Raw genomic sequence first — 14,361 nt, 5'->3', positions numbered from 1 at the left:
CAGCCTGAAGCTCCGATTTAAAAACAGCCGCCATCTCAACGCGGAGTGATGCGAGCAGCTCGGCCTTAAAGTCGTGTGAAGGAGCGGCCCCGGCGGCCTCGGCCAGGCTGGACGGGGGGTCACCACGAGGCGGGGATGCTGCGTGCGGAGAGGGCCGCGGGGGTGGTGCGGATGGTTTGAGTTTTGGAGGCATTTTGGTCGGCAAAAATACGGGGCCAAAGTAGAATAATGAAGGTCGGGAAAAATAAACCGAAGGAAGATGAAAAAGCTGTACCAAAAATAGATATTTTTAAAGGTTGTTGCAGGAGCTCAAAAAAAACGTCCTAGTCCATTAGTCGCTACACCGGAAGTCCAAAATATTTAATTTCTTAACAGGATCCCAAAGTAACAGGAAAAGAAATTCCACCAGGAGGTTAAATGGTGAAATATTATATCTGAAATGTTTTGTTTTTGCACAAATAGCACCAGTTTGATCTTATTAAGCATTTTATATCATATTATGGGATAATGGGTAGAAATCACACCAGTTTAATTTAGGGATTTAATTTATTATCCAATACCACCTACGTACTTTATAATATATGTTCTTATGAAAGGTCAGCATAAGAGCTTTTATCCATTGTTTTCCAGTAGGAAGTTTTACTCACTTCATTATGTTCCTTAAATGCGTTGATCGAGTTTATAAATGTAAGCTCATTTGGAAAGTAAAAGGAAATAGATATATATATATTCTTAATATGCGATCATGTATTAAAAGTGCTAAAATTTGTGCACACTTGTTTCATTCATGCTCATGTCTGCACAGCCCTCCACACATTTACTGTGGTTATCAGATGTGAAAGTCATCAGTGTCTATTTATTCATCCATGTATCTTTTGGTCGACAATTTCTTCTCTCTTTGCGTGTTTGCGGAGGAGAAAGCGGTTTATTTTACTGCTGTCGACTCTCGTGTTTACCTGCTGACACGCTGCGAAAATGTTTATTTGATTGGCTCTGATTCTTATCTCCACAGTTTGCTCTGCAAATTCATAGAGACGGTAAAAACACAAACTGCCATAAACCACCATTAAGTCCTGCTCCGGCCACATAAAGGAGCTGAGAAGGATAACGACAGTCCTCACATTTGCAGCGTATCGGCGCAGCCTAGACTTTTCAGCTACAAATCCACGGCGAGGATGGAGAGAGAAATCAGAACAGCTGTTCCCTTCTCCCCCGACACAGGATGTGTGTTTTCTTTAATTACTCACAAGTTTGGAAGTTGGTGTGTGTGTGTGTGTGTGTGTGTGAGAGAGTCCCCCCGATGCACACACACACACACACACACACACACACACACACACACACACACACACACACACACACACACACACACACACACACACACACACACACACAATCCTATTTTTATTCCCGTTTAGCTTCATGCCACATACCTTGGCAGCGCGGCGGCCCGTGTGTGTTGAGCACGCCTGCTCCACATGTAAAAATACAACGGCTGCCCAAAGAAAATACTCAACTTCATTGAAAAAATGAACGGAGCTTGTGTGCAGCTGAAGTCGAAGGATTTGTGGATCTGCTCGTTTTTGAACGTCATTTCTGATGAAAAGTGGGTTAACTATGCAGAAACAACTGTCGGCTACAGTATTTCCAAAAGTCCTTTCTTAATAGCCCGTTGCCACGGTTACGGTGACCAACTATCTCTGTTGCTGCGGTGCGTCAAGCCATCTTAACACGAAGAGATAGCTTATTCCTATCACGCTTTTCGTATGTCAGTTTTATTGCACCTCAAATCATCCGCAGCCCTTTCTGAGCTTGTGTCATCAACATCTGTCCCATCCCTGCTCTGTCTGCAGCTGGTAATGAATAGCGGCCCCCTGCACGCCGGTCTGAAATTCTGCTTTATGTCCCTGAAGTCAGGTGGTGACGTCAGCCTTCCCAGAATGCTTTTCAAGCAACAGGAGGCAGAAACGACAGCAATATATTCAGCGACCATAAACTTTAATTTGTTGAAACAGAAGGAATTTTCCTGCATCCCCTGCACACGGTCTCCTAGATACACAAACCTTTTTTCACGTTAAGGAAAGCTTCCATTAAAGCGGATATGCCATGTTGCAGTTAATTTACTATTGCCAGATGCAGCAGCGACGCACACCATTAGTTCACCTCCTCTTTAGTCTGCGACGGGCTTGTTCACTTATTAGTTTATGTGTGAAAACTACATATTTCTCTCTGTTACGCTGCAGAAGAAAACTAAAAGGACTTTAACTGGAGCTTGCGGGACAAATTCACAAACTTGTTAGAAAGTGAAGTCACACTTCAATTATTTTTGGGGTTTTTAAAGGGCAATGACTTATATTCACTTAAAATATGAAGAAAAGAATACACAGAATAGTTGTTCTAAGAGTATTGATTTAGCACAAACCTTTTGCTGCCGTTACCCGAAGTATTAATCCCTGATGTGACCACAGCTAACTAGACTGCCATCTTTAGCCCATAACAGTAATACTGTAAGTAATAGCACCAACCCTGGTGAGCAGCGCTGCATCTTTCAGTCATCTAAACACACACTTTCATTTGAATATTAGAGATTAAAAATTAAATAAGCTGCGTAAAAAAAATCGAGAAAACACTCCAGAAATGTGTACAATCTAAGTCTCAGTAAATGAACAAAAGTGGAATTACAAAATGAAAGTCCCACACAATAAATAAAAGTTGCCCTTTGAAAGATTAATCTGTAGAACTGAACCATTTTTAAAGATCTAATCTCAGGTATGTTTAATTAGTTTATCTCCAGACTTATTTCTTTAAGTGTAACAAATAAATATTTATATGTTTTCAGCTTTTGAGTTGCAGCAGTTTAAGGAAAACAACAAGTTATAATGACAACTAATTTACAAATTAAAGAGGTTTTTTTTAATAATCTATTTTTTGTGGAGGTTTTTTAATCAAAAGAACTATAGAAAAGGCAACACAGGTGTGACGGTGCACCTGTCTGTGAGGAGCAGAGGTGTAGTCCGACAAGTGTTGGCTCGCAGTGCTCTTCCCCTCCACTAGGAGGCACTGAGGAGTTGCCTTCTCCTCCTTCTCCTCCTCACCTTCCTTCACCTCAGCTGTCAACCAGCAGACTCTTCATTTATTTATCTGTTCATTTAGCTCATTTCCCTTCGGGGATTAATAAAGTATTTTGAATGGAATTTAACAGATGACTGGGTATCTGCTTTTCTCCCTGTGTCCCGTGTCTCTTCGTGAGGATAAAAACACTCTTTAATCACTGGACTGAATCAATTAAAATATACACGCAACGTTTATGTGTAGATCTGCAGATATTTATATTCCTGAGAAAAAAAGAAAGCCATAGCAAATTAGAAACTACAACAACCACTCCTCACATTAGTGTCTGTTCTTCCACTTTTAAATGACTGATGAGGCAACTGGTTTACATCAGTGTTGTAAATGTTATAACATTAAGTAAGAAATGGCGGTTAAGTTTCAGTGTGTAATTAAATTTAGGCCAGTGTGCTGACGGTGACTAAAAGTACAGTTTAAGTGGAAGAGTTATGAGTTACGCTGACTTTGTCCTGCACAAATGTGTTTTTTTAATAAGTGTATAATTATATTTACATATGGTTCCACCCTGCAGGTGCCGGAGCACGTAGAGCTGTCCTGGATCCTCGGCTGCCTCACCAGCATGCCCCGCCTGAGACACCTCCCGCAGTGGAAGGTGGGGATCCCAGGGTCTCGCACGCACACACACACACACGATCAGGGTCAAACCATTTCTGTGGTCATTTCTGTTTTGCTGTTCATTTATATCATTCACATTAATTTAATAATTTCAATTCTTTCTTTATCTTAATGTCCAAGTGAGGTGGCATATTGGTTCTCATTATTATACGATCAAACCAAACCTCAAATACCTGTTTTAGAGTTTTACTAGTTGAATCTTGTGGGCGGAGATGAGTTTGAGTTCATGTCTCTGCTGGCCGATGTTGATGGGAGTGAAACATCTGCAGAAACATCTGCAGGAACAACTGAGGACCAGGGCGTAGTTTGGTGTAACTTCAGTCTTCGTCAGAACAGGAGTGTTTGAATGTGAACGTGTAAGCCCCGCCCCCACAGGATTCAGCACAAAAGCAGAACGGCTTTGTTTTACTGAACTTTTAATTAACTGGGACATAAAAACTCATGAGCTTTAAAATGGCTTTTGTAGAACACGTGCAGACCATGAAACGAGCAGCTCCGGACAGAAGAAACACTCACAACCGGCCCAGCAGGGGAGGAGGGGTCAGCCGTAACCTTTAAAATAAGACATTTCTATAAAGAATTTAGGAAAGTGTTACAACTAAAATAACTAAAAATATTACGCACAAATAAAATAATAATATAACTTAAAAACTAAATATTTAGTATAAATAGATTTCCTTATTTCAGTTACTGGTTAATCAAATACATTTTTGCTAATTTGTAATCAGATGTTACGACAAAAACAATGGCGGTGAGACTAAAGCTCCACAGTGGAGGTAGAAGTTCAAAGTTCACCGCCGTCAGACGGTTTAAATCACGCCCCCGCGTTTGGAAGACACATGGATAGAAAACGTTTTTGTTTTTAGATTTTATAGATTCCGAAAATGCAAATACTGTTTTAAATCGAGCATAGTAAAAGGAGGCTGAGCCCAACTTGGAAGCTGTGAACTCGATGTGGTCACTTTGTTTTCTTTTTCTGCCCCCCGTCATAAACTGGGCTGTCTAATTACATCATTGCTTATGTAATTAAATGGAGTTGAGTTCAAGGGTTCAACGGTGCGTGCGTGCACCTCCCACTAAAACCCACTGCAGTCCGAAGGTAGTTTCCTATGTCGGGGATGACACATCTGTGCGTGTTATTGGGGTTCTGTTGGTTCAAAGGGGGATTTCCTCGTAGCTTTTTAACAAGTCCACATTCATGCTGATTTAATTATTGCCACGTCTCTGACTTTAGCTTTACAGCCTCAAATTAAAATAATCCATTCTTTCCATCATTTCCCATCATCCCTATTGTCTGTTTTACCGCTTAGTTGAGTGTCGGAGTGGTGTAATTACAGTCATTTCCCAGGGCTTGCACGGTTGTCGAACATCTGGAGAGGGAGCAGGGGAGCCGGCGCTGCCCTGCTGCTCCGGAGAAGACACCGTTGTTTATCCGACAGATGAGTTCATCTCAAACATGGTGGAAAAACATCACCTGAACTCAGCCGTGACCTGTTTATCTGAGAGTCGATGGCTTGTAAAAGTGAAAATGGCTGTTAGTAAGCGAGAGAGGGGAAAAAAAGAAGTAATCGCCGCCTTCTTTTTCCCTGCTTTTATTTTTGTTCTTTCTTCTTTTCCTCCCCCCCCTCATTTTTCTTCTCGCGTCTCATCTTTTCCTTCAGATGAAGAGCAAGCAGAAGAGCGAAGGCAGCGTCGGCCTCTACACGTATCCCGTCCTTCAGGCTGCCGATATTCTCCTTTACAAGTGAGATTTACCTTCACGTGTGTTTAATGCTTATGTTCCAGGCAGTTAAAATGCTGTTTCCTAAAACCTCCTGCAAAACAAATATGGAGTCACTATTGGACGAAGTTCATTATGTTGTTTTATATTTTGTAGAAAAAAGAAAATAACCATTATGAATGAAACTATTTAGATTTTGACTTGATTAACAGCAGAACACCCAAACTTTGTTAAACATTAGTTGTATAATTAGGGGGAGCTGGTTTCTGCAAATCAAGTGGAGGGAAAATAATGGAATAGCATTAATTATAACTTCTAAAAAAAGAGAATAAAACCCAGACAAATCTAAATATGCAAATAAGTTTTCCGTTAAAACAGTGTCCCTACAAACCTTAAAGACCTGGTTAACTGAGGGGAAGCAGGGTTTAAACTAGGGAGCCGTCCCTCCAAACAAATGGTTACAAAGCTCCTTCAGCTGTATCTTAAATTTTGAGACGGCACAAATAAAATAGCGGCTATAAAATGGAAACACAGACGTAGATCAAGGAAGAGGTTCAAATGTTACAGAAGAATACTCAAAACAGCATTTCGTCAAGAGAAAAAGAGCAAAAGAGCAAAAGAAAATTAAAAACAAATGGGCAGAAGGGAGATTAATGTTTGTGACTGAACCTCGTGATGGAAGAGGGATTTACATCCAAAACAACAAACATCATCAACTAAGAAAACAGAAGAAAACAGAGGAAAACAGAAGAAATCCACGTCTCTGTGGGATAGAGAGAGACAGCCGTGGACGGTAGATGTTTAGGTGAAATATATTTCCAGTAGTGAATCACAAATCTGCATTTGGAAAGAAGATGATGCTGCTGGAACAGATCCAATAACAGACGTTTAGATCTGTTTGAAGACGACACATTTCCACTGATCATTCAGTTGATGGTAGATATTTAGTTTGTGAGGACATCATTTTGTCCCTTAGTTTAGTTTTTAGTTTTTTTATGTGCACATATTAAAAAGAATACAAAAAAATAGTGATAATACAATAATTAGTGCAGTGCAGGTGAGAAAAAAGAAACCCAAGGTGGGCTTATGAAGGATTCTCACCAGAGATAAATACAAATAATAAGTAAACAAGGTAATCAAACTTTACAAAAGCAGCACATGAAGAGAGAGGAAAAAAAGAAAAGTAAATAAATAGCTAAATACATACAAATACACCATCAAATTTACAAATAAATGATTGCAATGTGCGTGTGTGGGTGCGTGCGCATACGCATACTCCCGAGCATGCGCACAAAGCTACATCTTAGAGATCGTGTGAAAAGGGTTTATTTAAGAGGCTGGCCCTCAATCTACGTTTGAAATGGCAGAGAGAAGATGAGGAGTTAGCAATAGTTATGTGTGAGTTCCATAATAAAGAACCTCTGACAATATTCATCCTCCCTTCAGCCGTACCACTCTTAGTCAGTTCTCCATTAAAGTCAGATTGTCTAGTATTATAATCATGAACTTGAGAGTTAGTCTGGAAGTAATCTTTGAAAGTTGTAGGGAGTCTACAAGACTGATTTTCTAGGTAGTCTCCTTTAGAGGAGAGCTTGTCAAGAGCAGATTGCAGTTGGTCCCTGTACTTAATCTAAAAAAAAATAATTGCAAAACAACTTGTTTTACAAACTCTGAATGTTCAGCCTCTTAACAGAAATAGTTATCATGATTTAGATGTTTTTATTTTAACATTTTCAAATCCGATCCCTCTGTGAGCGTCCTCCACCACTCCGTCCTTCCATCCTGCTGCGGCGGTGATTTGAGGTCATAGTGTTGAGCGTCTTGTTTACTGCAGATGAAGGTGGGAGCATCCTCGCTGGAAGCGGGTTAGCGGGCTTCTTTATTGTTGGGATGCACAAACATGTGGGACCAGCCTGTGCTCACAAGCAGATTCATTTCAAATTTCAAGTCACAACTAATAACCGTGGTCTGTGTTTCATCTCGCGGAGTTTCTGCAGCGGATGTGCCGCTCACTCAGAGCTGGATCGGTTGTAAACGTCAACGGTTTTGTAATCATTTAATTTCTTTTTTATTTGTGCGTGTCCGATTGCAGTTCTGACCTGCTTCATTTAGCTTTTTAAAGCCTGTATTATTAAAATTACCCTGAACGTTATTTTTGGTGTTTTTGCAATACATTGTATCATTGTCACCTCCACACACATAATGAAGAAATACATAATAGCACTAATATTGAAGTCTGCTGGACACTAATGCGTAAATCCATACAACATGTTTCCATCAACTTGATTTAATCACAAACGTGCTGCGATCGTGACTCTTCTGCAATATTCTCATTGGAGAGAAGCCCGAGCGGCTGGAAATATGGCCGACACGTCGTTAGTTTGGCGTCAACGAGCAAATATTCCCAGCTGTGTAACCCGCCGGAGAAAACTTAAAGAGACAGTTCACGTATTTGACAAATAGATGAACAAACAAATGCATCCCGGTGGGCTGTTGGTGGGCGAGCTGGAGGATAGTTAGAATTATCTCAGGGTTTCACGGTGCTGCTGCTGTCACAGGGACCCAAATGTCTTCAAAAGAATGAGATATTTCTGTTGGATGGAGGAATCTTGGATATTCTGACGTATTAAAGTGTTGCTGTCCTTTAATGTGTGAATTGGAGGCAGAAACCAAACGGATCGTATCTCCAAATAAAAGCAAAGCCGACTTTCAAAGACCTAAAGAAAATATGGTTTTATGTACTTTTATGCTCATCGAAAAGACTTCAAAGCAACTCTTTCTGAAGCTAATAAAATTTTAATATATAATCTGGAGTTTATATTCTGGATTGTTTTTTGCTTTTTGTACTTGTTGGCGGATTATTGAAGCCCAGTTTTTCCTAGCTGCTCTTTTAAGTTATTGATTCAGCTGTTTCTGTTTGAAGAGTCATACAACAACAACAAATACGACAACTTTCCTGAGTGAGATCGTAAAGTAAAGCTGTCCAGAGTTTGTTAAAGAGGAAAATTAATGGCTCACTTCCTCCTGAGTGACAAAGTCGCAGAGCAGACGCTGAGGGGGCCTCCAGCTGTGACGCCGAGTGTCTCCAATTTGTGCTCACATCTCACTGTGTCTCTCCCCTCCCGTGCTGCCGTGGCGCGCATCGGCGCTCGTCTCCGTCAGGTCCACGCACGTCCCCGTCGGAGAGGACCAGGTCCAGCACCTGGAGCTGGCTCAGGATCTGGCCCGCATCTTCAACCACCACTACGGAGATCTGTTCCCGGAGCCACGAGCGCTGCTGAGTAAGAACGATGCACCACGACACGAGCACGGAGCCTGAAACACATGACCTTTCTCAGGCCGGGGGTTTCTTTTCCTACCTAAGACATTAATTTATATCAGCTTAGTTTTAAATGATCCATCCTATAAATCTACATCTCCAGTTCACTGCTGTATTTAAATTTTTTTTTTTGTTGCATTAAAACAGGAAGGAAGAAAAATGCCTGCGTAAATGCAGTATTTGATCCTTTTTAACAAGATTTTTGAAAACCTCAAACCGTTCTGATTTTTTTTATTTATATATATATATATATATATATATATATATATATATATATATATATATATATATATATATATTAAAATAAATATATATATATATATATATATATATATATATATATATATACATATATAGTATGCCAGTTGGCTAATTTGCCCTGTCGCTATAAAATCACATAAGGAAAAAAAAGTCACACCGCTAAAAGTGGCTAAAAGTCATGGGCTAAAAGTGGCTTGAAAAAAATAAAGGCAAGAGTTGCTTGGCTTCTATTTGCACCAAGATACCTTCAGCATGTAATCTGCACATACATGTACCAAAGTACAAATCCTTGTATGTGCTATGCAGCCGTTATCACACTGCGCCGTCCCTGCTGCAGATATTCCTCAAATGACTGTAAAATGTTTGAATGTGAAAGTGTTTTTGTGTTTGAAATGATGATTATTGCCGGGTCCTTACTGACAATCACAGGATGACAAGATTGATAAACATTTAAGGAACATTTCACCTGATGGAGAACCTCATAATTAACCAAATAATGTTCACAAAAACCAAAATAAAGGCTTACTCAGTCTGACAGTTACTGTAGTACTACTGTACTAGTAGTACTGTAGTTGTTAACACGTTGCACTTTTTTTTTTCAATCAACAGATGAAAATTAAACGAAAGACAAATAAATATTTAATGACAATACTTGAATGTTTTATTTTCAGTGATTTCTGTGTGCTCTCAAAGATGTCCTCTCATCTAGTGCACACATGGCCAACATGCTCGCTGATCCCGCCCACCTCCCAGTTTGATTCTCCTCAATTGTAACAATGATAAAAGCGCAAGATGGACTCAGTCATGTGTGCAAGGAAGCTTTGATTAAAGAGATATTTGCCTTCACTTGTATCGGGATAATGGAGGGATGTGAGGTTAGAGAGGATGTCCTCAACATGACTTTGGAAGTGCGTGTGTGTGTGTGTGTGTGCGTGAGTGTGTGTGTGTGCGTGAGTGCACACGCCCGTATAATCAGCCAACAGTCCAGCTACGTTGGGCTCCGACTGCTGGATCACATCTCCGTTTGTCCTCTATCGCTCGGCAGAGCTGTGAGTAACCACTTTCCCTTTGAAAGTCAAAGGCTTTTAATTCCCTTTAAATAAAGATGTCTCCATAGAGATAAACGGGACACATATGGATGGCTCATATGGAGCTTGGCAAGATGACGGAAGGATGCCAATGATAAATGGGAAAAAGTAAAAGAGATCCTGGCTCCCAGAGTCTGCTCGTCACCTCACACTGCGATGCGTCTGCCGCGCACCAGGGTGCTCTCACATGTGCACACACCAGGCCGCCAGAACGGACTGCACTCTCCCTTCATCTGTGCACAGTATCGGTGGTGTCATTGTACCCACTTACACTGACAGCTGATCATCTGTGTCGTCATGGATTGAAGGAACAGGTTCTTTTCCTTTTGAATGGGGGAAATAATCTGAGACGAGGAGGAAAAAATACAATTGCAGGACATTGGACCCGATTTAAGATAGTAAGAGATAATATATAACGTTGTGTCATTAGTTAGAAGAAATAAACCAAACAGCTTAGCAGCATTGTCCAAAAGACCACATACATCCCATGATTCAGTAGCTTTTTGTAGATTTGGATTCAGATTTGTCCTTAGAGCAACTTGGTTTACAGTCGAAGGTCCGTTTCTTGATGATCAGATCAACACTCAGAGAAACTATAAAGAAACCAGGAACTACATGTGAGCTTCTCCGGGCTTCAGTTAAATGTTAAAACAATTAGAAAAATAGTGAGCAAGTGCCTATTTGCAAGTGTTTTGTTTGTTGGGATGCAGCCTCTGGTTTCTCAAAACAAAACTAGCAAAAATTAAGAAATTACAATACTTCTGGAACAATGTCACAGTTGCAGATGATGTTTGGCCATAATGTGCATCTTCACAACTCCTGTACCCACTGTATTAAGCACGTTCGTGGAGGGATGATGATGATGATGATGATGATGATGGTGACGGCTTGTTATGGAGAAACAGCCCCTGGGCACCTAGCAATTATTGGGTTCACTTTAAACTCTGTTTATCAAATTATTCTAGTCAGATCTGAGGCGCCCAACTGCCTCACAGCAAATGCTGAAGAAGACCTAATTTATTTATTTCACCTGAGGCTGTGACTTTGTCTAATTTTAAGACCTAGAAAAAGACTGTTTTTTCAGAAGACTGTATGATTTTTATTTTTATTTTATTTCCAGGTTTTCTCTCTCTTTACCTGACTGGATATGAAATCATGCAGAGCTATATATATATATATATATATATATATATATATATATATATATATATATATATATATTAAAAAGTGTCATATTTAAAGGTTTGGACCACATGCAGTGACATCAGGGCGTCACTAGGATTTACCTGCTTTCATTTGTTCATTCATTTGTTATAACAAAAAGTAGCAATTATTGCATAGAGCTCACAAAATGACAGTTTTTTGTTCATAAAAATGAGGTCGGAACTTTGAACTGACATACTTTATTGACGAAAAGTTCTTCTTCTTCTTGGAAAAGTTCAATCCGATATTGACGGCCTCAATGCTCTGAGTTTTAAGGATTAATGTCCAGTCAGCAAAATCAAAGATAAAGGACAAATATTTTATCAATATATTGAGGTTTCTTAAAACAATATTGCTTTCAGTTTTGATAGTACTCCCCACGCTTCTAATAAAAGAAGAGGAACTGAATGATTTCAGTTATTAATGTTGTTTTTTGGTGAAATATCTTGTTTTTGTTTGGTGAGATCAGTGTGAAAGGAAGGTTTGTACTTATTTGACTTGATTCAGAACTTCATATCTACCATTTACCGTTTGATTGGTTATTCTGAATAAAGACACTAGAGTTGAACATTAATAATTAATGTTTAATGAACATTAAACATTAATAGATTCAGATGTGGGCTAATACACATCATTTAATCTGTATTTTCTTCTCTTCTGAACCCAGACCAACATCTTTGTTTCTCAGGCTTACATATGAGTTTTATAAAAGGGAGACGTTTTCCTCCACTCATCCTTGGCTTTTTTTCTTACCCACACCTTTCCTGATTATTTGGGTGGGCTTCTAAATCCGTCCATCTTTTTTCTTCCACAGGTTCTACAAGAAAGGTGAAATCCCTGCGTGACCCCTCGGCCAAAATGTCCAAATCCGACTCTCAAAAGATGGCTACCATCACCATCACCGACTCTCCCGAAGACATCGCCCTCAAGATCCGCCGCGCCGTCACGGACTTCACCTCCGAGGTGACCTTTGACCCCGAGACGCGGCCGGGCGTGTCCAACCTGGTGACGATCCACGCCGCCGTGGCGGCGGTGAGCGTGGAGGAGGCCGTGGCGGCGGCCCGGGGGCTGGACACGGCCGCCTACAAGGGACTCGTGAGCGAGGCCGTGATCCAGAGGCTGACCCCCATCAGAGAGGAGATCGAGCGGCTGAGGTCGGACCCCGCTCACCTGGAGAGGCTGCTGGCGGAGGGGACGCTGAAGGCCCGGGAGTTGGCCGCACCTGTGCTCGCTCAGGTCCGGCACAGAGTGGGCTTCTGCTGAGTGGCAGCACGGCTGGAAAATAACGTCACTTTCATACCGCAGGACATTAAAGCTGCGTATTTAACTGCTGCTAATGTGAAGTTTTATTCCAGTGACTGTTCTCTCTTAGGTTATTCTGGGGTTTACCTCATTCAATAAGAAAATGTGTTGAAAGCAACATGGAAGCGACTGGGCTGCAGAGTGATGTGGTTCAGACTGAAACCGCAGGTCACCTACATTTGTCCCTTTGCCATGAATGAAGAAGCTGCGTCTGTCGATGCGCTGGCCTTCTGTCCTGTATGCACTTAGTTTATTTATGTTTCTCTAAATGCTGTTGTATGTTTTCTTTCAAAATACTACAAAAGGCATCCTTTTGATATTCTTTATAGCAGATTATTTCATCATTTTTATTTCCCTCCATGTTTTTTCCAGCCAAGCTAATAAAAACATCTGAAAAACACAACGAAGAAATTATTTAAATGAAATCTTTATTGAGGTTCAACAGTCATGTGCAGCATCAGGAAAGAAATTGAAACTCATTTTGACTTTTGAGTGAGATTTCTGTCACATCTTCCACAGTCTGCTTTTCAGAGTTAATCCAGAGACTGTGGATTTTTAATAAACAGTAGACTAACGAGGATCATTTCCAGAGTAAGCCATGATATTTTCCTACACCTAACTAAGTTTTTTTGTGCTACTAAACCTATCTAAAGTAAGTGAAGGTTAATAAGAAAAACAAACAAACCCTCTCCTCTGGCCATGTTTATAATTGCAGCCATGTGTATGCATAAACCCAGATGTGCATGTGTTGTTTTTGCCAGATTTATTAAGTATGTATGGTTCTCATTTACGCGCTCATGTATGGTTTTAATATAGCTGCAGGAGACTGCAGGTATTTTTTTTTTTTTAAAGAAGTGTGCAGGCACTCCGTTAGTCAGTCATTAGCATATAAAGATCATGGTTTGGTCATTTAGCAGACACTTTTATCCAGAATACTGAGGAACAATGTTTCTGAATATGGGATTAAGACTGAAGGAGACGGAGAGAAATTAGATAACTTCATATTTGGATTAACAATCTACACAAAAATAAAACTCAAGGGATCAACTCTAAATCCAGAATGAAAAATAAAATGAGGGAAAAGAAATAGTTGGTCAAGAAACGCATCAGTCCACACATGGCAAGTTTACAGGAAGAGGACTGAAAGCTGTTTTAAATGCGACTGATGTATATTTGGTCATAAGACATGACGTTCATGTTGTGTCGAGGAATCGCATCAACATTGAAATACTTGCTCTAATGCTCCGTTCTCCTGCAGCGTCTCCAGAACAGCCATTGAGCTGACTATGCATAGCTGTTTCTGTTTATAGCCTCTACTATCATCGCTGCTCTAAAGATGTCCGTGGGTATTTTCTGAAGAATGGATTACACATTTGTCCTTTATAAGAATCTGCTGCGGGCTTATGCTTCTGGCATGGAGTTTGGACACACTCAAGTCTAAATGGTCTCTCAAAGTGTCAAACACTGCCACCCTTCCTTCCTGTAAGTTTTTTTTTCATCCTTCTTTTTAAAATGAAAAAGCTCTTCAAGGATCACAAATTCCTGGATTCACGTTTCTTTGGTAGTTTCTTCATTTTCTCTCAAAATGTCAGTTTCAAGAGTGACCAGAGTGGTTCTGTAAAGCGGATCATGGCTGAATATTTGATGGCCATCTGCATATTTTGTGCTCATTTTTGGAATGTTTTTATCTCCCTGTGGTCAGTTTTCACTGCTGCATCAGTTAA

The 14,361-nt window shown here is 40.3% G+C and overlaps 1 protein-coding gene across 2 annotated transcripts in view; it reads left to right on the top strand.

The window, feature by feature from the left end:
- Positions 1–13,328, top strand: part of wars2 (tryptophanyl tRNA synthetase 2, mitochondrial) — a 40,570-nt gene extending 27,242 nt beyond the window's left edge. For both annotated transcript variants that reach the window (XM_061724406.1, XM_061724407.1), the window contains exons 3-6: positions 3,641–3,721; positions 5,406–5,488; positions 8,627–8,745; positions 12,150–13,328. In XM_061724406.1, the coding sequence (XP_061580390.1) occupies positions 3,641–3,721; positions 5,406–5,488; positions 8,627–8,745; positions 12,150–12,598 (732 nt within the window). In that variant the 3' untranslated portion in view covers positions 12,599–13,328. The remainder of the gene's footprint in view (positions 1–3,640; positions 3,722–5,405; positions 5,489–8,626; positions 8,746–12,149) is intronic.
- The last annotated feature ends 1,033 nt before the right edge of the window (positions 13,329–14,361 follow it).

The sequence above is a fragment of the Cololabis saira genome, chromosome 6 (genome assembly GCF_033807715.1).
Source record: "Cololabis saira isolate AMF1-May2022 chromosome 6, fColSai1.1, whole genome shotgun sequence".
NCBI lineage: Eukaryota > Metazoa > Chordata > Actinopteri > Beloniformes > Belonidae > Cololabis > Cololabis saira.
Note: the sequence above shows the minus strand (reverse complement) of the source record. Positions and strands in the feature narration are given on the sequence as shown.